The 26,496-nt window shown below is 35.6% G+C and overlaps 1 protein-coding gene and 1 pseudogene across 4 annotated transcripts in view; one reads left to right on the top strand and one right to left on the bottom strand.

Moving 5' to 3' along the window:
• The window catches only part of MAPK14 (mitogen-activated protein kinase 14), a 67,919-nt gene that overhangs the window by 8,049 nt on the left and 33,374 nt on the right, over positions 1-26,496 (top strand). For all 4 annotated transcript variants that reach the window (XM_016120218.2, XM_016120219.2, XM_016120217.2 and 1 more), the window contains 2 exons: positions 14,811-14,940; positions 20,754-20,812. In XM_016120218.2, coding sequence (XP_015975704.1) covers positions 14,926-14,940; positions 20,754-20,812 — 74 coding nt within the window. In that variant the 5' untranslated portion in view covers positions 14,811-14,925. The remainder of the gene's footprint in view (positions 1-14,810; positions 14,941-20,753; positions 20,813-26,496) is intronic.
• LOC118602784 lies at positions 334-7,221 on the bottom strand (annotated as a pseudogene).

Consider the following 26,496-nt stretch of genomic DNA (forward strand, 5'->3'; position numbering starts at 1 on the left):
TCCACATGAGGTAGCTAGTGTTTCTGCTGTGACAGTTTTCTCACTTATGGATTATCTGCCCCTTATCACTCCCTTAGTCTGTCCCTTTGGGCTTGAGGTGTCTGGTTTATGCAAATTTATACTGAACTCTTATACTGAACTCTTACATTTCTTCATCCCTGTAGTAGATATGACTTTATTCCCAGAAATAATTGCTTTATTATTTATATCTTTAGTAGTAGCTATTTCTCTTTTTCCCCCTCTGTCAAATCCTTCATCTAGGGTTTTAGCTAACTTGAACCTTCTTGTTCTTCGATATATATATATATTTTTAGCATTTATTTGATGCTGAAGTTACTCCTGGGCCATAAGTTTTTGTTTCTTCAGTTTCTTCTTAAGTGTATTTTTCTTCTGTGCAACCTCCTCTCTGGTTTAGGAACAGTCTGCTCCTTTGCAGTAAGGATCATCTCATTGAGGCAGGGAGAGCTCAGAAAGGGCATAACCTGCCCACGAGCTCTGTAAGTTCTGCGCTGCATCCTGGGAGCTTTGTTCGCTTGGATGTGCTCAGTGACTAGAGAGTCCACATCTAAACCCTTAAGCTCAGCAGCACTCTGCATTAAGCATGTGCAGCAAAAATTCAGCACTCTTTTTGGGCCACTGACCCTGCGTTCAGCTTCTCTTTTTGGTCTGGGTACACCTACCAGCTCCACCATTGTAATGATGGAATGGCACAGATTACTTCTTTAAAGTGACATCCTTCAGATACTTTGTGGCTTTTTGGATATGCACATCCTTGATGGCCTTGGCAATATAACTTAGGATTACTCAACCTATTGACATTTTTGGGTGGTATAAATTTTATTGTTGTGGGGGGCTGTGTTGTGCAGTGCAAGGTGTTTATTATCATCTCCATAGCCTACTCCTTAGATGCCAGTAGCAGCTCCCAGTGTAACCACCCAAAATGTATCTAGACATTGCCCTATGTCCCCTGAGAGCAAAATCACTTTTGGTTCAGAGTTACTTATATAATCCTCCTGTATATTTGGATCAGTTGACCCTTAGTAAAAACAAGATAGGATAACTTGAACCTTCTACCTGCAAAAAGATAGAAACACTATACTTCAGTGCATATTTCTTTTGAATTCATTATCCGGCAGAGTCTCCACAGTGGCCTTGTTTACATACTGTGCATCCAGGTTTGTACTTCCAAACTTAATCTCAAGAATGTCTGACCCTTTGGATTTCAAGTCTATTGAAATGTAATGTTTCATGCTTTCCCTTGATTATTTTTCTACACATTATTGAGGACGATCTTAAAGACATAATACTAATTAGGAATAGATTCATGTTGTAAACTTGTATGGTACAGCCTTAGATAAGTGGAGCTGATATTTGAAGAAAGCTTATCATTAGGCGAATGATAGTGGTTATGAAAATTACAATTAGAATGAGCCAATTACCTGAAGATTTCTGTAACTCCAGATATTTAAGGCGACGTAATGTCAAAAGTTTGAAGTGTGTGTGCGCGCGCGTGCGTGCGTGTGTGTGTGTGTGTGTGTGTGTGTGTGTTTATGTTTATGCTTATGGAGCTTTTAAACATACAAGTGCTTGGGTCCTACCCCCAGAAATGAAGGATTAGGTCTGGAGTAGAGCTAAGGCAACTGCATTTTTCTAGGCAATAGAGAGCTGTTACAGTTTCTTGAGTTGTAAAGTAGCAAGGGAAAGTGTTTTAAACTTGGTCTGGCTGGAGACACAGAATGGATTGGAGGAAACAAATGTGTTATTTTGTAAAAGTTTTTAGTAACTTGTTTATGGATGTGCCTGTTCGTTCTGACTCCGCAACTAGATTTCTCAGTTCCTTGAGGTCAGGAACTGTCTGCTTTGGTATGTATTTATTAATCTTGCCTTATGTTCCAGGTACTGGGCTAGGTTCTGAGGATTAACTATAGCTTCTGCTCTCCCTCACAGCCTAAATTGGGAAACAAATATATAAAGGAATAATTTTTTGCAGTTCACTGTCGTTAAGTATTGGCTATGTTATGTTTGCTAATTATAGTAGTTCTTAGATCCTATCTAATAATTGCTGAATAAATGTGTATTAACTTGTAGAAACTGTAGTTTCTACATCCATAGCATGACAACCAATGATCAAGGATATGGGTCCCCAGTTATAAATTTTAATAACCTGCCCTATTTTACTATTATTTCAGAGATATACTCAATCTTAAATTTGAAGATAAGAGATCTGAAAATACATATTGAGAGTTTACGATGTGATAAACCCCATGCTAGAAGCTGATCACGAAACTTTTATAATAGCATATTCATTTCAACTTGGAACATTTAAAACTAGTTGCCTTATGTAGTTCATAAAGTACTTTCTCATAATTATCTCGATCCTCAAAACAGCTTTATGAGGTGAGCAGGGCTGGTGACACCACCATTTTACTGATTTGGAAACAGGCTCATAGACGCTTTGGCCAAGATCACCTGCTAGAAAGTGCCAGAACCAAAACTAGAATGTAAATCTTTTCACTAGTTGTTTACTTTTCTCTATATTAGACTGCATATGTTTATGTTTAATGGAATTTTTAGAGATCAGTTCATCAAAATACTGCAAACAGACCATTCACTAGGATGCAAAAGTAGCTTTGTTAAATGTAATTTCAGTGGTTTTCTAGAGCAGTAAAAAGATTCTTATCTAGTATTCCCAAAAGGAAGTGGGATCTCTTGAAAGTTCCAGTATTTTGATTTAAAAAATCAAGTTGCTAAGTACAGTGATTTAAAAATTATTTGATATTCCTCCCTTCTAAAGGTTGAGCTTTATTCTCCTCCCCTTGAGTGAAGGTTGTACTTAGTGACTCACTTCTCTAATATATAGAATATGGCAGAAATGATGGAGTGTGACTTCTGAGGATGTGTCATAAAAGACATTGTGGCCCCTACCTTGCTCTTTCATTCATCTAGGGCACTTTCTCAACCTCGTACTATTGATATTTTGGGCCAGATAATTCTTCGTTTTGAAGGATGTTTAGCAGTATTCCTGGTCTCTACCCACTAGATGTCAGTAGCACCCCCCCCCCCCCCCCCCCCCCCCCCACACCAGTTGTGATAGCCAAAAATGCCTTGTGCATTCTCAGACATCTCCCCTGGAGGATGAAATTGCCCTCCATTGAGAATTACTGCTTCAGGGGAAGCTGCTGTGTTGAGAAGACACTGAAGCAACCCTTTGGAGAGGTCCACGTCGTGAAGAACTGACACCTGCCAACACCATGTTAGTGAGCCATCTTGGAAATGAATCTTCCAACCTCAGTCAAGCCCTCAGATTACTGTAGCCCTGGCCAACATCTTGCATTAGATAACTAATACACTAAGTGTTACTGTAAAAAAAAAAAAATGTACATGTCGTGTAAGGTGGAGAATCACAGACTGAGCAAAACCCAAAAGTTGTAAAGTCATATTAATACCTGTCAGGTAATTCTATGGTCATGTTCATACCATGTATTTGTAGGGTGCTTTTCTGGATGTGAAGCCTAGAAACACTGTTACTTTCATAGTCTTTTAATTGTAGCAGTGAGGCAAGTTGACTGATGGTAGTATAAATAGTTACAATGTAATATATGGGTAGTCTATTTAATATTTCAGATTTGCTTGAAAGGAGTTAAAAATTATTTAATGATAACTTCAGAAACATTTGTTATTGAAATTTGCAAACACATGAAAGTAAAGAAGATGTGCTTTTGGTGGCAACATTGTAATGAGGCTTTGGAAAATAACCACTTTAAAAAGAGGAAATAATCCACATATAATATTTTTGCAATCAGTTTGGGATAACCATTGCTCTTGATGCAGATATATCACTTCACGTTTGTAATCAAAGAAATATGTTAACTGACACAACTAGCTTTTAAAGCTTTAGTGAAGAAATAGAAAATCGTTCTTTTTTCAAATGGAGCTTACAGCAAATGAATATTAATTGCATTTTACATTTTATCACAAATGGTTTAGATTTTTAGACTGTGTCTAAGATTTTTAGATTGTGTGTTATTGTTTGAATATTAGTTTTCATCAGCTTAGTAAAAACTGAAGCAGTTGTAAAAAATTTTCGCTTCAGTAACTTAGAAGCTTTTGCAGTAGGAATTGGACCAGATCGGGAATGGCATGTATCTAGCATGTGTGTTGCCATTCCTAGAGTCCCTGCCCCATGGCTAATGTCCCTAATAAATCCTGTCACAAATATATTTTCCTATCTGAATGAGATTTTTATGAAAATACTAAATTTGCATAAAAGTTCTTTAACTGTAAGTTCTTCAAGGCAAGTTAAATGATCAATTTAATGATTCTTTTTTCATTTGGGTTACTTATCTATTGATAAGGTTTTTCATATATCTGTGTTTTAAACCTCTTTGAGGAAGTTTTAGAAACTGAAAAGCTGGGTATTGGTTGCATTGTACATACTCGTAACAATTCTATTTGTAACATCTGATGTTCTTTCCATAAATATGAAAGTGTTATTTTAAGAAACTAAATTTTGTTTAAAAATACTACATAGATATGTAGTGCAAATAGTTGAATAATTTTGTGAATTTTTTAGAAAATCAATGTTATATAGACATTAAAACAAGGTATTTGAGAGTTAGTGAAGATATTGAAAGCTCACGATATTTCAAAAATTAAGAGTTTTAAAAATCAATTTTAAATCTCATTCTACTCTGAAGAATATTTTTTGAGGTTCCTTAATCAAAATTTGAGTTTTAGGTTTTGCATAAAGTTGTCTTTATTTTTATGATGTAATTTCCAAAATGGAGGGGCATAGCATAGGCATCAAAACTCTAGTGATAACTTATATGTGTCTGAATTTAGAAGGAAGAAAAAATAGCTCTCTGTAGTAGAGGGATATGTGTGCTGAAAAAATATTTCCATAATGGTATTTATGGAAATTTTTATCAAATATTATAGGTAAAGTGCCAAGTTAGTAGTCTGAATTACTTAGTTATTTAGTAGGACATACTGAAAATCACGATCAATTAGCATGAATTCAGTTGGAAAAAACCCTCAAATTATGTGATCTGTAGAAGAGTAAATATTTCCATTAATTTCCTTAAATAAATAAAATCGTGTTTGTCTTTTTAAAATTTTTATTTTTCAATCAGAATTGACATTCAGTATTGTTTTATGTTGGTTTCAGGTGTACAGCACAGTGGTTAGACATTTATATAGTTTATGAAGTGATCCTCTGATTAGTTTAGTACCCACCTGGCACTATACAGTTATTACAATATTATTGTCTGTATTCGCTATGCTGTACTTCACATCTCTGTGACTGTTTTGTAACTATCAATTTGTACTTCTTAATCCCATTATCTTTTTCACCCAGCCTCCCAACCCTCCTTTCCCATCTGGCAATCACCAGTTTATTCTCAGTATCTATGAGTCCGTTTTCATTTTGTTTGTTTATTTGTATTGTTCCTTAGATTCCACATATAAGTGAAATCATGTGGTATTTGTCATTCTCTGTCTGATTTATTTCACTTAGCGTAATACTGTCTAGGGCCAAACATGTTGTTGCAAATGGAAGATTTTATTTTTTTTATGACTGAGTAACATTTTATTATATATATGTACTACTTCTTCTTTATCCAGTCTTCTATTAATGGACATTTAGGTTGCTTCCATACTTGGCTATTGTAAATAGCATTGTAGTGAACATAGGGGTGCATATATCTTTTTGAATTAGTGTTTAGTTTTCTTTGGATAACTACCCAGAAGTGGAATTGCAGGATAATGAGGTAATCGTTTCTGATTTTTTGAAGAACTTTCAAACTATTTTCCATAGTGGCTGTACCAATTTGCAATCCCACTGACAGTACACAAAGGTTCCCATTTCTGCACATCCTCACAAACACTTGTTTTTTGATTTATTGATGAACGCCATTCTGACAGGTATGAGATAATATCTCATTGTGGTTTTAATTTGCATTTCTCTGATGGTTAGTGACATTGAGCATCTTCATATGTCTATTGGTCATCTGAATGTCCTCTTTGAAGAAATGCCTATTCAGGTCCTTTGCCCATTTTTTAATTGGATTTTTTTTTTTTTTTTTTTTTGGTGTCGAGCTGTATTAGTTCTTATAAATTTTGGATATTAACCCTTTATAAGATGTATTATAAGTGAATATCTTCTCCCATTCAGTGGGTTGTCTTTTTGTTTTGTTGATGGTTGCCTTTGCTGTGCAAAAACTTTTTAGTTTGATGTAATCCTATTTTTAAAAATTTTTTCCTTTGTTTCTTTAGCCCAAGGAGATTTATCAGAAAAATATTACTAAGAGCAGTGTCAGAGTTTGCTGTCTGTTTTCTTCTTGGAGTTTTATGGTTTTTAGTCTTATATTTAATTCTTTAATCTGTTTTGAATTTATTTTTGTATGTGGTGTAAGAAGGCCATCTAGTTTCATTTTTTTTTTTGCATGTATCTGTCCAGTTTTCCCAACACCATTTATTGATTAGACTCTCTTTACCTCACTATATATTCTTGCCTCCTTTATCATAGATGAAATGACCATGTAGGTGTGGATTTATTTTTGGGCTCTCTCTATTCTGTTCTATTGATCTGTATACTATAGTCTTGGTTATTATAGCCTTGTAATATAGTTTGAAATCAGGGAGTGTGATACCACCAACTTTGTTCTTCTCTCTCAAGATTGCCATGGCTATTTGGGGTCTTTAATGGTTCCATATAAATTTTAGGATTATTTGTTCTAGTTCTGTGAAAAATGCCTTTGGTGTTTTGATTGCATCGAATCTATAGGTTGCTTTGGGTAAATATGGCCATTTTAATGATGTTAATTGTGATTGTCTTCTTAACCATTATTGAGGGCCCTTTTTTTCCTTAATAACATCATTTGGGGATTAGAGAAGTCATCTATGACCATTGAAAGAAATTGTAAAATCACTTGTGATCCCCACAAATTACTCAGAGACTTGCCCATTCTTCATTCTGTTCGGGAAACCCTCCCCCTTCCTCCCCCCCCTTTTTTTTAGGAAGATTCTCTTGTAGTCACTTATACTCTCATGTTGTGTGGTTGTGAGCACTTTTTCCGGTTAGGCAGCACGTCACCTTTTTTTTTTTTCTTTTTTAAACAAGTCGTCTCCTTTCCTCTACCTACCAACTCAGCCGACTGTTAAAGCGTATTGATCTTCCTTTACCTTGCAACATAGAACATCTGCCAACCAGGTGCCATTCATGGAGCATAAACACAAAGGCCCTATGTCTCTACCTACCTAAAGCTCAATTAATGGAAATCATCGTTGGAGGATTGTCTAAGGAAAATGGAGCTCGTTATGTATTTTTCTAAATACTCTAAAGATTTCTTTTTAGATTAAGTCTGTCAGAGAGCAGCATACCACGCTGTTTTGTGCTCTCCTCCCCTTCTTTGCTAATAATAAACTGTATTTTGGCTTTATTAAAGTCTACTAATGGATGCTCTAAGAAAAGAATCATCTGACACCATGATGTTTGTGTAAGGATACTGGTAGGACATTTTTACCACATTATACAGTGTCTCCTTCATAAACATACACAGGAGGAACTTTTCTCCAGTTTTATTATAGGAGTAATTACTCTTCTCTTTAGTTCTCCTGAGTACCTGGTTTGTTTTTATTGTATGGTTCCTGTGACTTATGTCTTCACTGGTTGTGTTCTTTTTTGTGATGGTTCTAGTAGACTCAGTGTCAAATTTGAGGCCCACCTCTTGTCAGAAATGACCTCCTGATAAACATTTGTGTGCTATCCTCACCCACACTTATTTATCTTACTTACCTTTAATCACTTACTGTTATGTCAAGTTGTGTATATATGTTTCCAGGCTGCTTTAATTCATTGTGGAATAAAGCAGAGTGGTATATGTAAATAAATGTAGAAGTTAAACAAAATATATTAGAATGTACTAAGAATCTGGTAAGTGTTTTTTTTCAGCCAGTTATGGGGAGAGGCAAGTATGAATGTGTAGTGAAACATTTAATTTTCCTTAGTGAAAATTATTGTGTTCTAGATATTGGATTCATGGTCAACTGTAGATGAGTGACAATAACATCCTAATATTATAATAACTGCTTTTAATGAATTTTATATTTATTCCTTTATTTTTTTACCCTAACAATGATTTTATAACATGTGAATTAACTATAACTTTGAAAGACCTCAAGTGAATTTATATTCGGGGAAAATGTTCTGAATTTTAGTTTGGAGAACCTGATCATCATAAAGATAATTCCATTTTATGATGTTTATGAAAACAAGATTTTATTTGTAGTTGTAGTTTTAAAAATGTGATTTAATAGGAATCTTCCCAACTGGTAATACTACTAAGTGTATCATTATAATAAAGGCAAAACTGATAACTGGTTCTAGGGTTGTCCTTATTACTGGTAGCTTGATTTCCTGGGAAAATAGTAAGCACTGGAATTAGACAGATCCAGGTTCGAAACCCACTGTATGAGTTATATGACCTTGGGGAATTGTTAATGTTTGTGGCCATTAGTTTCTTATTTTGGAAAGTAAATAGAACTATCTCAAAGTTATTAGTATAAGTGTTAAAACATTTCCTAAATAACACATGGCATAATCAGATATTCATCTATTTGAATTTCTTCTCAATTGGTTTCCTTCTTTTTAAATGGTTTATCAGGTGATTTGGTTTAAAAAAAAATTAGGAATTTCTGCTTTTGGTAATTACAGTGATCAGTTTACAATTAGATACATGATTTCTCCTCTCTCCAAATATTGCTTTGATTGGTGATAGAAACAGAAGGCTAGGTCTGAGCAGTTAATTGGTAAAAGAGGTAAAGGTGGGAATGGATCCTATATTCCTTGCTTCAGCAGCTTTTGCTATAGCAATTACTAATATGCAGAGAGCCGTTTCTCTGAACAATTCCAACTTGTTCTCTTTTGTTAAGTAAAATATGTTTTTAAAAGTGGGCATGTGTGAAAAAAATAAAAAGATAAAAGTAGGAAGTGTATGTCCTTTGAAGTAAAAATAGTCTATTCTAAGGAAATCATTCAGTTATGGAAGAAGCAGTATGAATTAAGATGTCCATTTAGTAGTAGTTATATTATTTGTGTGTGTGAATGAATGAAATGGCTATAATGCCCATCAATAAGAGAATGATTAAATAGATTGTAGTACAGATATTTAATGAAATTATTGTTAATGATTGTTTAGTAAAGTGGAAAATGCTTATGGTTTAGGGATAGAGGATACAGATTTATTTGTATATTATGAATATAGCCCTGTGAATATTATTGGAAGGAAATATAATTGTTAATAGTGGTTTTATTAGAATCTCTTGTTTTAGGGTAACAACAATACAGATGACTTCTGCTTCTAACCTTACTAATGCCCTTATTAAAAAATATAAGCTCATTTTTATAAAATCAGATTAAAAGATATAAGCTCAGAAGATAAATCAAAAAGCAAATCTGTTAAGTTTGAGTATAGTAGACATTTCTTCTCTGCGTATATATGTATATATGTATGAGTATACATTTTTTCCCCATAGAGAAGATCATTCTTCTGAAACTTGTTTTCTTTCCCACAAATAATATAACATGTACAAATTAGTATGTGGAGATTCTTGTCAATGGCTATATTATGTGATACATGAGAATGTACCATAATTTAAACTCTCCCCTGTTGGATGTTAAGGTAGTTTCTGGTTTTGTTCTTGTAAACAGGCTGCAATGAATGTTTATATATTTTGAACCCCTTATGTATTTTATACATAAACTTTTAAACCTACTTTATATATTTTTGAATCTAACATTTTTGAAAATGGTCTCTTTATAGTTGCACTATATTATTGGGCATTCTTTGCATTTATATATGTTTCATCATCCCAGTTAGATGGTAAGTTCTATGATATCAGGAACTATATTTTATGTTTCTTTTATATCCACAAAGAATCTCATGAAGGAGATAATTTCAGTAAATACTTTGGAAGTGATATTTTGGTATTTGTGAGATACTATATCACTCACTCCTTCAATGTTTTAGATTCACGGGGAGTAGTAGAATTGTAGGGATTGAAAACTTCTCCTTAATAGAGTACATAGAAAGTAAAAGCTATTTCGTATAAAGTACTTTTCATAAATACCACCCTGAGTTCAATTTCATATTACAGGAAAAACTTTTATTTATGAAATATTATTAATTGTAACAGGAAGCATTTTTTTTTTAAAGCAGAGTTCATATATTTAGAATATGTTTAAAATAAACTGAACTATTAAACAAACTGAACTTGCTTTTCCATTATGGTATAATGGTTAAGAGTTCACGCTTGAAACACACCACTTGGATTTCAATCCTAGCTCCTATTTTCTGTCTATACCCTGGACACACTACTTAACCTCTTTGTGCCTTTGTTCTCTCATCTGTAAAATGGAAATAATAATAATGTCTTCTCATAAAGTCATGATAAATGAAGAGGTTCATTCATGTAAAGATCTAAAAATAGTGCCTAGCAATAATAAGCAGTTAATAAATATAAGTTTTTAACATTAATATCTATTTCTTGTTAGATGCTATTGAAATTATAAAAATTGAAAACCAAATGAAAAGTTGATGGTTTCCCCCCATATTTCATATAACTAAGTGGTAAAATACTGTTTTATACTTTGTTAAGCATTTATTGAGATTGTATCACGTGCCAGGCATTATGCTGAGTCCTGTGTAATACAGTAGGAAATAAAAGAGAAGATACTTCCTGCCCTCATGATGCTTAGAATGTGTGGGAAAGGTAGGCATTAGTAATGTCTAAAACTGGGCTTTACCATGCGCCAGGCCCTTTATTAAACCTACTACAAAAGTTTTCACGTTTAATTCTAACACATATCATACAGGTTAGATATAAACATTATCCATATTTTATATGTGAGGCTGAGAGAATTTAATTAACCTTCTCAAGATTATACAGCTACTAATTAAAATCCAGATAGTCTAATACTAACGCTTCAGCCCTTATTGAAGTATTCTGCTGGATTATAAATCAACATATAGTACTAATAAATTGTGGTTATTAGGGTCTGTAGGGTACTGATTAATCTTAGCCTGCCTTTTATTTAATAGATACAGAAGTAAAATAGAGATAAAAATATGTCCTTTATTATTGGCATAGAGAATGCTTTCTGATGGGCTTGGACAGGCAGCTCAAGTAGGCCTCTTATTTTTTCCCTACTGAATTGAACTTGTGCACTACAGTCACAAGCAGGTCAGCTAGAAACCTGATGGCATTCTTTGCTCTAGAAAGAGATTTCAGTGACAGATATAAGCTTTGGGAGTTTTCAATATATAGATGGCATTTAGTTTAAAGTTGGCGTATGGATGAGGTCACCTAGAAGGAGAATGTGGGAGCAAGAAGAGCAGGGGGCCCAGCACCATGCCTGGAAGGACTCCAACATACAGAGCTTGAGTAGAGGAACCACATGCAGTAGAAACGGAGATGTAGCTGCCGTAGAAGTCAGAAAACCAGTAGAGTGTACTGATGCAGACTCCCAGATGGAGAGTGTTTAGAGAAAGGGAAAGTGGTAACTGGAAAAGTGGTAACCATGTCAGTTGCTAATCCAGAAAAGTAGGCATTGGATTTGATAACAGGTCATTAATGACCCCAAGAAGAGCAGTGCAGTAGATTGAGGAAGGAATGGGAGCTGAGAAAATATTGTGTGGTTTCTCAAACCTTAAGATATATATGCATTACCTGGAGATATTGTCAAAATGTAGATTTTACTAGGGCCCACGTTCATGTATTTCTAAAGAGCTCCTTGATAATAACAGTGCTGCTGGTCCATAGAATAGCAGAGGTATTGATTAGTGGTTCTCAAACTCCCTTGTGTTTTAGAATTATGTGGGGGGCTTGATAAAATATAGATTGCTAGACCCACTTTAGAGTTTCTGATTCAGGAGGCCTGGGGTGGCAGCTGAGAATTTGCATTTCTTGTAAGTTCCCAGGTGATACCAAGTCTGCTGGTGTAGGAACTGTACTTTGAGACCCATTGGAGAATTTGAATTGAGGGGGAGTTGTCAAGGGAAATTTTGTTTGTCGAAGATGGGAAATGACTAGAACATATTTATGCTGATGAGAATGATCCCTTAGATAGGGAGAAAATGGTGTGATAGAAGAGAAAGGGAACAAAGGGGTTAAGTCTTTGTAAAGATGAGAGAGGATGGCTCTGAAGCATATGTTGAAGTCTTGGATTTTTATAAGACTTATAGCAAGAGGGAGAGAGCAGAGAAGATGGGTCTAGTGCAGATGAGTTTATAGATTTAGTAGTGGTAGGCACATGTAACTTCCCTTCGATAGTTTCTGTTTTCTCAATGAAGGCAAGGGCAACTCCTGAGAAAGGAGGGTGAACTGAGGTTTGAGGAGAGAGGTGGTATCAAATGATGACTTCGAGTAGGAAAATGAACTTACTAGAAAAATGTGGCAGCATTGACTGCCTTTGAGGTTAAGCTCAGAAATTAAGAACGAAACTAATCTATATGATTGTGCATCCTTTTATCTTCAACCACAGTTAGTTTTTGGATTCAGACATGGAGAATTAAATAGTTAAGATCACCCAAGGTTAGAATTTATCCAGGCGAGTATATCAGAGAGACAGAGAGGAAGAGAAGGAAGGAGAGAGGGAGAAGGAAGGGTTGGGGGCGAGGGGTGAGAGAGACAGACTGAGACAGACAAAAGGGCTTAGGTACAAGAGAGAGGTACAAGGGTGCTTAGACTACTGTCTAAGCCAGGCAAGAAGGGAAATGAAGAGCAAAGAGGGTTAAAGGATAAAAATAAGCAATGATGAGGAGGTCAATGAATTATCATAGTCAGGGTATAAATAAACTAGAATTAACTAAAAGGCATAGGAGGTTGGTGATGAAACATGAGTGCTGGCATTCAAAATTTTGTAGGCAGGACAGTTTTTGGTAGTGATAGAGGTGCAGGGTGTGACTATGGAGGCGGCTGGATGAGGTGGAGTTTCCTGGAGAGGTCAGGAAACTGAGAGACCAGGATGTTGAATGTGCTCTCCACCTGGATGAAGTTGCCAAGAATGATGACACGTTGGGAGTGGAGAGAGACTTTGAGATAGGAACTAACTTTTCAACAAATGATGGAAAATTCCAGGTCAGTGGATAACAGAGGCAGAGAGAGAGGTGGTTGAGAGCAGGGACTTTTATTTATACAAAGGGAGAGATGGTCTGGAAGTGGTAATGCTTGGCAAGGTGGACATCCACCCCACCTGCTAGCCATGAGGTGCCTGGGATATGAGAGAGAATGCCCTCAAATGGCAGGGCTATAAGAGAAGCACAGCTTCCTTTCAATTAAAGCAAAGAAATGGAGGGAAGGTTCAGAAAAGGGATTGAAGATTTATAAGAATTTATCACAAATTGGAAGTTGAAGAGCAAGGATTTGGGAGTGAAGGTAGGGAATTTCAGGAGTAAGTGCAGCATCATATGGGAAAGAGAGTTTGGTGATAATAGATAACCTGAGAGTCTTGGATGCCCATAACTGACAGATAAACAGGAGAATGAAGTATGATGGAATAAGCCCAGTCTCTAAAAATAATTAAAATATACATTAAGCTTGTTGCAGTGGATGTCCTACATAGTCTAGCTCTGCCTGCTTCTCTGACCTCATTCTTTTCTATTGTGCTTGCTCCCTGTGCTCCACCTTCACAGGCCATCTTTCTTTCACTCCAGCATGACATATTTTTTCTACCTGTTTCTTTTCCCCTTTGTACTTGCTCTTCTGAGAGGCAGCATAGCAAAGTGGTTAATAGCATGAGCTCTGGGTTCAGACTTCCTGCTCTGCCACTTTCTAGCTTTGTGACAGTGTGCAAGTTATTTAACCTCTGTGCTTCAGTTTTCCTCATTTGAAATGGGGGATGTTGGGAATTAAAAGAGTTAATTTTTAAAATTAATGTAAAGGGCATAGAACAGTTGCTGGCATGCAGTAAAGACTCAATAAATGTTAATATCATTATTTTTTCTTCTGTTTGAAACTTTCCCCCTATTTCATTACGTGGTTGCTACTTTCTCATCATCAGTTGTCTCAGCTTAAGTGTACTTCCTTATACATCCTGGATAAAGTAGCATAACTCTGTTGGTTTTCTTAACTCTTTATCTTAATATCCTATTTTATTTATTGATACCATTCACACTATTTGAATTTATTTTATTATTCTGCTTTTCTCCGGAGGGCAGGGATTTGTTGACTTGTTCCTGACTGAATCTCAGTTTCTGAAAAGTGGTAGATACTTTGTAGGTGCTCAAGAAATTTTTGTGCCGACTCATCCTGAAAATGTGCTGGTTTCCAAGTCCTCTACTCTGATCAGGCAGCATACAGTGGCAAAGTAACAGTGAGGCTTAGGCAGAGAAGACAGAATCTAGTGCTTTGTGTGTCAATCCGTTGGCTCATCTAGATGAGGTAGCTGCCTGTTTTTGTGTTATCGGGACAAAGCCACATTCAGTTTTAAATTTATTGTCTGGCTACCTTATAGCTACGACCACAGAGTTGAATCTAAAGTATTTACTGCCTGGCCATTCATAGAAAAGTTTGCTGACCCCTGATTTAGACGCATAGAAAAAAAGACTAGAAAGGGAACACCGAAAATAATAATGGAAGATTTCTTTGGAAAATGGGATTATTGGTTATTTTAGTTTTTATCTGTATGCTTTTATTTTGTATTTTGTTACGGACCTGTTGATGTGGAAATGAAATAGCCTTGTAAATAGTAATTTTGAAGTGTTCAAAGCGTGTTTAATGATGGGTTATTAATGGTTTTTTTCCCCCCTTAGTGCTGCTTTTGACACAAAAACTGGGTTACGTGTGGCAGTGAAGAAGCTATCCAGACCATTTCAGTCCATTATTCATGCCAAAAGGACCTACAGAGAACTGCGGTTACTTAAACATATGAAACATGAAAATGTAAGTTAATCATTCAAGGAAGAATAAATTTTGCTCTGGAATAGACTGAGGAAAAATGTGTTTTAATTACTGTAAATGGAACTATATTAGAGTACATCAAACTTTAGATCATGCTTCTTGTACTAGGGTTTTAGTGGCCACTGTGTTACGTAAGGTAGTTACTTAAAGCCTTGGAGTGAAATTGGCATATCTTCCTGGATTTCGAGTTTTACTCCAAGATTTTTAGAGGGAAAGCATTAATTTTTTTAAAAAAATAAAAAGATATATTATGAGATATAACAAAATTCACAAAGATTTTTAAGAGAAAATATTACAAACAAATTTTGTATTCTTTACTGGGTTTCCTTATGGCTATCTTATCAGAATATGTGATTCCATGCTGTTTTCTATTATTATGGGTTATTTCAGTGGAGAAGTTTGAGGAAGAGTGCCTTAGGCTCACTGAAAGTTCCATCAAAGATGGCTTTTATATACAATTTAATATTATATTTTTTTCTTTTTAATCTTCAAAAAAGCATTTTCCAGATTTGGGTATTTTAATAAATATGACAAAGACATTGTTTAAGTTAAATAAAACTTTTTCTTTTCTATCAATTTGGAAATTTGAGAACAATGCCATCCTGTAAGGAATGGTTAGAAGTTCTAATATGGTAAATAAATGGATGCGATTGGAATATTAAATACAAATGAAAAAACATAACTGAGGACACGTATTTTCCTGAATTTCAAAATCAGGTTAAAAAGAATTTATGTGATTGGTGTATGAAAGTAACTGTAAAATTTACAGTATTGCAGAAACAATGACCATAGAAATTTTAGAGTCATTCAGCCCTATTGATTGTTACTGTGTACGTAACTTCAAATTCTAAATTTATTACATGGCTATTCAGATCTTTTCTGTTTTAATAATTGAACTTTCTGGTTTATAGTTAAGAAAAAAATCATAGATAAGAGCTACTTTATTCATATTCATTTGTTTCACAAAGTATATATATTTCTTCAAAATTGACAGCAATGGGACATTTGGAATTGGATTATGGATGCTGTTGCAATCACAGCTGCAGCTTCTTGTTTGTTTTCATGTTTTATTTTAACTGCATACTATTGAGAAAATTCTCTTTTCTACAAGTAGCCTCTCTGATATGAGCATCCATGTGCAGACCTGAGTTTTTAAAAAATTCGGCGCAGGAGCTGCAGACTTTGTAATCAGTGACATGTTTACAAGAAGTTGAGATAATGTGGAAAAGCTAGCAAAAGAAGCTTTATTCCAAGGTCTGCATAAAATCAAGATGGCTTGGCAGCTTAACTGATAACATTTACATTTGGTTTTTAACACGGTTGAGTGTTTATGCTGTTTCTCATTACACATTAATAAATGTGACAGAGACATTGTCATTAGCTTTTTAAATATAAAGAATACTTTGAAAATGGAATGCAAGCCAAACATTTATAGAAGCGCAAAGCATCTCCAGGAGGCCCTGGGATCCCACTGATGTTGCCTACACTAATTTAAGAACATCTGGTTTAGAAGATTACCAGTGCTTACACTTTATTGTTTTGCTTTTCTTTGTATATAAAGTAAGCCAACATTTAGGGCAAAAATTATTTTGCGTTGTCTGAATCCATGCCTAAGCTTTTCTAGTGATCATAAGCAACAACCTTATTGCTTTAATTTTCTGTAATGAGATACTTTGAAATCTGTCTTATATGATATCAGGCTGGTTACATTTGGGCTATTCTTGTATTTGTAGAAATGAGGAGGCCACAGTGATGGATATAATTTTGCTAATTTAGGAAAGGTTACAAGACTCCTTTTAAAAAGAGGACTGAAGTTATTAGAAAAACAAGGTTTTGATTTACATAAATTGTTTCATAAGCAGCTTGCTTAGTATTATTCTATCCTTTTTTATATTAAAATATTTAGGTGTTAGCAGTATTAATGTTTAGGGGCACTTGTATTTAGATATTGGTGATTTGTTGTTTGAACAAAAGAAGGCACATGTCTGAATGTTTCATAGTTCTCTAATGTGTTGCAGATGTTGAAGGGGGAATGGGAAGGGGCCAAAAGACTTTTTGACTCAATGTAGAAAATTTTCTGAATTTCAGCCTAGTCTACAAACAATTGTTAGTTGCTTAAAATGTAGAAATAATTTTACCTGGTAAAGAACAGGAGACTTCCAAGTAAGCTTAATGAGGATTTTAAAAGGAATTCCTCTCCTTTATTCCCCTCTTCCTCTTTTTTTTTTTTTTATGACTGTTTAGGACCACCAACCAAGTTTTAGCTAGCCACCAGATCTCCAAAGACAACAGCAATAGCAACAGCTTAAAACTATTGAAAATTTTAAGTGAATATTGATAATAAAAAGAATTTTTAGATGCCAGAATGCACATGTGATCTTTTACACAAAAGTACATCTGACTCACAATTCATAGTTCATCTTATTTCTTTTATTAGTGATAGTGAATGACAGGTACACATTTATCAAATGAGTAACAGGAGCTGGGGGATGTCTTCTGTGACTGTTCAGTTATTCTCTGAACCGGGTTAGCTGGTCCATTTTTCACTGAACTTGCGACCTTGGTCTCATTAACACCTGCTCTAAGGAAGGATTAACTGAAACAGCCTGCCAGCTGCATCCTTTAGCTGTCTGGGTAGGTCCTACAAAGAGACTGCCCAGTTAAGGACCTGGGTATCTCTACATTTGAAATTAAAAAATGATTAAGGTAATCCTTTCATAAATTTTATTCTGGAGCCTTAGATTTAACTTCACCTTGGTAGGCCAAGTGATTGTTTTGGTTTGCTTGTGTTAAGCACATTAAATATTGTCTTCGATTGATTACTGAGTTAAAGTATTTATTTTTTTGCTAATTTAATAAAAATGTATTACTTCTTTGTGTCAGCTTTTGGAACATTGTAGGACAATAACCAGAGATATTTGTTGATTATTTTTGTAAACGTCTTTTCTAAAAATTTGATTCCTGGGCTACTTTTAGTTATCGTATAATGGTGGAAAGAGTAAGAAAATAGGCTAAAATGTGACTTAAGTTAAAAGGAAATTTCCATTTAAGAAACGAGAAATAAATAGATTATGGAACATTCCTAAAATGTTCCCCAGATCTTTTTAATGCTGGGAAAATTGTTTTTACAGTATTTTCATTATTAGTAATACTCCACAAAATATGATTAATAGAGAAAAGCAATATTTTGTAAAAGCCCACCAAAAAAAAAAAATACTTTGATATAACATGGGTAGTTTTAATCTCAAAATGTGTCACATTTAAGGAAATTAAAATTCGATAGGGTATTTACTAATATGCTTTGCTCAATTTTTTCCAGATTAGTTACTTGTGCTTCATGCAGTCATGGTTTTTCAAAATTAATCATTTGAATAATTTAGCGTAGCTTTATATCTCAAATTTTGTTACTGGAAGTAGCTGCTTTGAATAGTTTCCGTGGTTTTTATTTTGTAATTCTTTATAAAACTCCAAGGGTGTGATAACCAATAATCTTCCCTATAATACTGTGAAAATAAATAACGATATTTCCATTTCTTTCATATGAAGAGAATGAGATTCAGAGAAGATATCTTAATTTCATTTATTTAACAAATATTAATTGAACTACTGTAAGCTGGTCACTATTTTAAGTGCTGGGGTTATTGGAATTGAAAAAGATATAAAAGCTCATGGATTAGATTTACAGTTGTTCCAAAATGCCTATTGTATGTTAAACTGAAATTGAGGCTTTTATTTGAAAATGTTTTGAACTTGTTTTACCGTCTTCAAAGTGTCTATTGCATGAATAATCCTGTGTAAATCTGATTTCTAGTGGTTTTATTTTGATCCGAGGATGATTTTTCACAATCCCAATTGAAATAATGTAAAATGATATAAATTGTTTTAAACTTGTATTGAGGAGATAGGGTATCTCAGATAACAAGAATCAGTGATTAGAAAATATTGGAACAGGTAGATAAAATTGACTTCAAGATCTTAGCTACTTAAAATGCAAGTGGTATAGGGGAGAATAATCAAAAGACCAGAGGTCTTAAGGCAGGATTATATCAGACTCAAAGAAAACAATTATGGTTTAGATGGGGAAGGAAAAGGAAAATAATTTGACTTAAATTTAAAGCACTATTTAGAGCCATTATAAGGTCACAGATACACTATTGGTGGGAATGTAAGTTGGCCTCACTTTTATGAAGGACAGTTTGATAAGAGTAAGATCATTAAATATATTGGTGTCCTTTGATCCTGTAATTCTATTTTTTGAAATTTGTTCCCTGGAAGAAAATACAAGATATGCAAAAAAAAAGAACAAAAGAAAAAAACAGGTATATATACACCACACACATGCAGTGTTCCTTAAATGTCCAAAGATAGGAAATTAGTTAATTATGGTACATATAAACAAATAATAGAGCATATTATTGAAAAATAAGGACATGAGAATAGTCGTATGCTGAGTGACAAGTCAGGATATAAATCTGTATGCATAGTATAACCCCAATTTAATTTATGTACATTGGAAAAACCAAAGGAAATATCTCAAAATGTTAATGATAGTTATAATGGGTAGTGCAATTATAGGTAAGTTTGGTTTTCTTTTAAACAGTTATCTGGGTAAGGAGCTAATGGGTAACTAACTACCTTTCCTTTGGAATAAGATGCAAAAACTTGAAAAAGCTATTCTTGAATTCCAAGGGTTTCTTTTGGTTTGTTTTTCTTTTCGGTTCAGACTAAATAATTGAAATTACTTTTAAAAGTCTGGTATTTGGATGAGAGGAGTAGCATTCTAATTAGAAGTGCTTTTTCATGATAATGTTTTGAGCATTGGTATGTTTTACCATTAGAGCCGTTCATTTAACTTGGTTGGTTAGAGCAGCATGCTAATGAGGCAACAGTCCTGAGTCCTGGGTCAGTTTTCATGAAGGCCTTTTAGCTTTCATTTGTTTCTCTTCCAGACACCCTTAAATCTGGTTGGACCTGTTACAAGTGAATTATAGTTGTTTGCCTTCTTGGTGCCTTACTTTGTAGAGGTGAATAGTCTGGGTTTTAGGAGAAATGGAGGGTGTGAACTATATGTGGATTACAGTATAAATCCATAACCAGAAAAACTACTTAAAGACCATGGATTACTGAGTATTAAGTAGCTCTTTGCTTTATCCTTGTGTAAAGATAGCTTTAAAAATAATTTAATCTTATCTAAATACCTGATAATGATTAAGAAAATTATCTTAATATTAAGAATATTATGGGAGCATTTGAGATCTTGCTCCCAGTGCATTGTCAGTTTGGGCCCAAATAAACTCTTAAAAGAATTCTCCAAAAAAAAAAAAAAAATGTTTTGGGGCTTTAAAAATGTCAGTTTTGAAGACTATATGATAATATGGAAATTTTTCATGGAATAATAATACATTTAAAAAAGAAAAGTAATACTATAATAACAACTGTAGATGTATGACTTTTTTCTTTTTGTTAATCATAGACTATTAGTGCATATATAAGTTAAGAGCTCTAAATTTTTTTGCTTCTGGATAAACTAATGGCTATGTGTAACCAAATTCTAAGGAGTTGATGATTTTTAATAATAAAATAGGCTTTTATGAGATGTGTTATTAACAAGTAAAAACAAAAGCATGATTTAGGTAGAAAATAAGATGTAGTTATTAAGTATGTATATGGTTTTGAGATGTTATGGAACTGAGATAGCGGGAGTTGGAATTAATTCATGTTAAAATATTAAGACCTGATGGTACTACATTAAGTTCAGTACTTATTTACTGTTTGATATATATGTTTTCCTATAGGTTATTGGTCTGTTGGATGTTTTTACACCTGCGAGGTCTCTGGAGGAATTCAATGATGTGTGAGTAAATATTTTGCATTTGTCTTCCTCAGCCAGGGGATGAAGATTAGCAGCCCATTTTCTATTCCTGAACCCATTTAGCAGTATACAGATGTCAAAAGATTCTTTATTTCTATCATCCAATTCTTCTGGGGGGATGGGATAGATACAGAAGATGTGTATTATGGGTGGTCAGTGTATATTCATCATTTTAGGCATGTTTTATTCTATTTGGAGAGTTATTGGTGAGTCCTTGCCAAGAGTTCAGTAAAGAAGAGTATAGGGAGTTTGGAGTATGATTTTTGTTCTCAAATTGCCTTTCCCAACTTTTAAAGGGACACCTTTACATTATTACGTCAAGAACTGTAATGGGGCTCTGGTTCCATCTAGGTTCTTCCTCCTCTTTTATCTCACTTGTGTGTGGGAAATGACACTGGAACTTATGGCTGATTCTTCAAGCATTGGATTTCTGCACTGGGACAAAGAGAGGGCCTTACATGTTGAGAAAGCTGATGAATAGTGCAGCTTCTCCCAGATTTGTGACCACTCTATTATTTTAGCCTGGGACTCCCTTGGAAAGCAGAGCCAAGACTCTCAAGATCAGTACTGGGGAACTAGGGAAAATAAAACAGGGACAAGAGAAAGCTGCTACAAGGATATGTTATTCAGTTGGTCACCGTTGTGGGCTGAAAACTGCCTGGACCCTCTAGGAGGCTATACAGAATGCATCTCAGATAGGGAGCATTTATTCACTGGCTCCTGGCCCCATTGGCAAGGATTACCCAATGGAGCATTCATGCCCTCATTTGCTTGGGTTACACATGTGTGAGTACAAGACATGTGTGCATTCATGTAAGTACAAGATAGATTTCAGCAGGTGTTTTGTACATGTACAAGCTCTCTACTGTAGCTTTACCAGTATCCGAATTAGTATACCTCCCTCCCAGAAGGGCACATTTTGTACCATGGATGAACATTGACACATAATAATCACCCAAAGTCCATAGTTACCTTAAGGTTCATTCTTGGTGCTGTACATTCTATGGATTTGGATAAACATAGAGCAACATATCATTATTATAATATCTTACAGTGTATTTTTACTGCCGTAGGAGTGATGGTTTTGATATTCTGCCTAAATGTGGAAGAAATGCTGAAGTAGTGTATTTGTGAATTACTTTGGAAAACATTTGAATCAGATCCAAGCTATAGCCCAAAATTTTAGGTACAGTGCATTGGATTTATTTTAACAAATTGATGATTTGCTGACCTAGGCAAATGCTGTATTAATCAGGCATTATGGAACTGGATTATGAATCAGTTTTTCCTATGTGAAAATACTTTATTTAAGGCTAGTGTCTATTTGAAAGGTTAACTTTTATCTATTTTAATGCCTTTGTCTCCTTTATGCATTTGAAAGCCCCTCAACTATCAACTTCAGGCATACCGAACTAAAGTTGAATTTCTTAATTTTTCAACAAATACCATGGCTCCTGAGCAGGAAACAGTTCTTTCTACTTAACTGTAGCTGTATTTATTTATTTCCAACTTTATTGCGATATAAGTGACATACGACATTGTGTAAGTTGAGTTCTAATTATTTATAAACAAGAACTGAGTTCATCTCTTGGAAGTAGTCAGCTATTTGTTGAATATTTGATGAGTGGAGTGTTGGAACAGGCTCAGAATAGTCAGAAACCTTAATCTTTGCCCTTGATGAAATCGAAATCTTGTTAGGGGAAATAAATTCGAAACACTTTTGAAAGTTACCAGTTGGTTGTATGACCTTGGACAAGTCACTTTGCCTCTCTGGACCACAGTTAACTTACTGTAAAATGATGAAAAATTGGGGTGGTCAACTTCTGAAGTGTTTCCAGTCCCAGAGACTCTCTGAAAATAGAATGATATGAACCTAAGGTTGCCATTTATGTTTGTATCACTGAAAAAAATTAGTGCTTGTCCAGGATTATGGTTATTTCAGTGTTTTCTAAAAACATTAGAGTTTGAAAATTTAATATACCTTTAGGGCCAGACAGATAACATAAATGAGGCTCATTGCCACAACTGGGAATGGTGGTGTCTGTGGTAAAATAGAATGAATACCTGTACTTTCTAAAAACATTCAAATTCACATGGAAATGGAACAAACAAAAACCCACTGTTCAGGCCAAATCAAGTATGTTGTAGGTGGCTAGGGCAGTTCTCTAGGCTGCCAGGTTTAGAGCAGGCTATCATTTTGAACCTGAATTTTCTGTGCCAATTAACAAAATCTCTAATTACTTTTAATATTTACAGTTGCCTTTTAATCATGTGTTATGTATATTTGTGTCTTTATGTTTCAGTTAGCACTTTTATCATGCAATTCAAATTTTTACTTAATTTCTTGGTTAATAGGCAACCTGCCTACTTCATTTGTAAGACTATACTTTTCAGAAGGGATCAATAATAGGTAGTGAGTTTTGATTATTAGGAACAATGTGCAGTTACTGAATCTAACAGTTAGAGATGGTGTTTAGAAAATGTAGAGTTAAAAGGTGGGTATACCCAGTTGTTCTTGACTGCCATATGATGTGGTTGTGCAGATGGCAACATTTTTTGTAAAGATATATCTAGATCTTTTAAATGATTGGAAATTATTTGGGCATTTTTGTTGGCTTCTTGATGGTAACTTTTGGCAAGAGGTGTGGCATATATGTGCATATACATGCTGCGTGTATTTAGTTACCAATAGAAATCCAAAAATTTTAATTAGCCAGTATTGGAGCCACACCCTTTGACCAAACTCCAACTGTCGTGCTGCTACATTGTTGCCTTTTCTTAATGACAGTGGTTCTCTGATCAAGCTTAGTAGGCAATGAAGAGTTTTTGGAATCTTAGTGCAAACTGTTTCCTCAAATCTCAGGAAAACTGAATTGTCATGCGTTAAGTGGAAAATAGTCTCCCTCTACTATTTTCTGTCATGTTTCCCCTTATCTTTCAAGTTCTCATCTGAGGTTTCTTACACCTGAGCTCCTTATTTCTGCTTAGTTCTTAAAGAGAGAAACGCAAGTGTGGTTTTATATTCTATTGTGATCTAGTAGAAGACCTACAACAGGGTCAGTCAGCAGCTGTTGTTGTAGTGAAAGCCAGTGGACAGTTAATCCATCACCTTAGTCTTCCACTTACAAAAATGATTGTGGAACTAATAAGTTTAGCTTTTTTATATCAATATAAAAATTGCCGAATATATTGAATAGGTAAAGGGAGTTTTTACACTTACATTTTAACCTGATTTCAGTCAGTAAATATTCAAATACCCATCCTGTGCTAGGGTAGAGTTGAGACTCATAATAGGAGAGTAGAATACTTTAAATGATCAAATAATACAGTGTGGTAAACTCTGGAAGGTCCTATATGATATATTCCTGTGCATTCTCTGACCCCACCTAACACTCCACTCATTCTCTCCATTCCAGCTGCTGTGGCCTTTGTTTTTCCTTGAATACAGACATCCACAGTAGACCATTTGCACTGGCCTGGAACACTCTCCCCTCATATCCACATGACTGGCTCCTTTATTTCCTTCAAAGGTCTCTTCACCAGAAGCTCTTTTCCCTTCACCACCATAGCTGAAGTGCTGTGCTCTCAGTGCCTACTCTTTACCCTGCTTCGTTGTTAGCACATTTTATCATCATGTATTTGTAACTCTTTATCTTTTTCCTCTAGGTTGTAAGCTCTGGTAGAATAGGGAGTTTGTATTTATTTTTATTAGTCTTACTTAGAACTTTTCAGATAAGGAAACTAAAGTTGATAGAGGAACTGAACTGTATAATACTACATACAAAATTGCATACATCCCAGTTCTTTTGGCTCTAAATCTTTCTAATCACAGTTTTATTGATCTAGAGCTATGATTATTATTTGAAAGTCTGCTAACTCTTTGGATGGGGTAATACAATATTTTTATCCTTTGAAAATAGGCTGAGTGCTCAAGATATGTAATACAGGAAGAGAAGCAGTCTGGGGGAAAGATGGATGAGTTAACTGTATTAACAGTTATATTTGCTATTTATTTCCTTATCAGAGAGGTCTGCTGAAATGTAGAGAGTTGGTGAAGCTCCTTGTAGATGTCTTCACTGGCTCACATTTGAAATCTAAATAAATTACACATCTTTTAATAAAATGCCATTCAATTTTTGTCTCAAATGATCAATAGGATGCCCCCTTCTTCTCAGATTAGCTGGCGTGAAAAGGTAAAAAAGCTTCAAGGTCTAGCTTATAGCTTGAATCCTACAAGATATCTTTCCCTAGCATTCCAGTCAAGATGACGGAGTAGGCAAATGCTGTGTTTGCCTCCTTCCATGACCACATCAGAATCACAACTAAATTATAGAATGATCAACCTGGAGAAGCATCTCGAGACTAGCTGAACAGAAGTCTATAACTAAGGATATAGAGAAGAAACCATGATGAGACTAGTAGGAGGGGCAGAGATGCTAGGCCCACACTCACGTTTGGCAGTTGAGAATCGAGAGGGATATCTCGGCTACAGAGGTCCCCCCCTTAGGAGTGAGAGGTCCTAGTCTCATACCAAGCTCTTGAGCCTGGAGCACCAGTGCCAGGAGGAGACCCTGTAACATTTGGCTGTGAAAATCAGGGGATTCCATCCATCCAGGTGAGAGAGATGGCTGTTAGAAACCAGGACATTCTCTGAAAGGGCTCATGCACAGACTCAGCCACTCGCAAGCACTCACCCTGGGCTGTGGTGAAGGAACAGAAGCTCGGGTGGTATCAGAGACATACAGGGAGAAGTTGCGTTGTATGGCTTCAGGGCAAGAGCTGGAGGGCCAGCTGCCATTGTCCCTGTGTTGAGCCCTCCCCCCACATGGCCAAATCTGAATCCACATTAACCTGGTGAACATCACTCCCCCCACATTGATGACTCCCTGAGACCCCTCCTCACCCAACTCACATACCTCCTGAGGCCCTTTCAATGAGTGAGCCTTATGGGCAGCTGGCAGGCAGTGGTAGGTCTTGGGATTCCCTTTTACTGAGTGGTCCCAGGCCTGGTACTGGTGGCAGCTGGACTCAGTTCACAGTGACCTCTCTCACATGCCTCAAGGCCCAGTACAGGTAGCTGCTAACTTCAGATTGCTTTGTAGCTCCTACGAGGTAGCACTGAGCTCATCACAGGTAACATCTGACCTTGGCCTGCACCAGAGCCCTTCCTAAGAGGCCCTAAAACCAACACACCTGGAGGCTGGCTTCAGACCACACAGAGCACCACCCAGTTAGCTTCACAAGTGACATACCCAAAGGGTGGTTTCATCAGGTACCAGAACCTGCTGAGGCAAATCCTGCTTCATAGGGGCAGCCCCCTCACAGCAGCTCCTACCCTGTGATTGTGGCCAATACTCAAAGCCAGTCAGCCTGAGGGTCCACTCCACCACTGATGTGCCAACAGCAATGAAGGCTCAACAGGAGGGCACACACAATCCACACAAGGGACGCTCCTGGAGCACACAGCTCAGGAGATTAGGGAGACTGCGCCACTGAGCCCCACAGGACACCTGCAACATAGGACCATTCTACCAAGACTGGTAGACAAAACAGCCCTACCTAATACATAGAAATAAATACAGGGAGGCAGACAAAATGGAGAGACAAAGAAACATTCCCAAATAAAAGATCAGGAGAAAACTCCAGAAAAAGAATTAAACAAAATG

This window comes from Rousettus aegyptiacus, unplaced genomic scaffold (assembly GCF_014176215.1).
Source record: "Rousettus aegyptiacus isolate mRouAeg1 unplaced genomic scaffold, mRouAeg1.p scaffold_m13_p_1, whole genome shotgun sequence".
Lineage (NCBI taxonomy): Eukaryota > Metazoa > Chordata > Mammalia > Chiroptera > Pteropodidae > Rousettus > Rousettus aegyptiacus.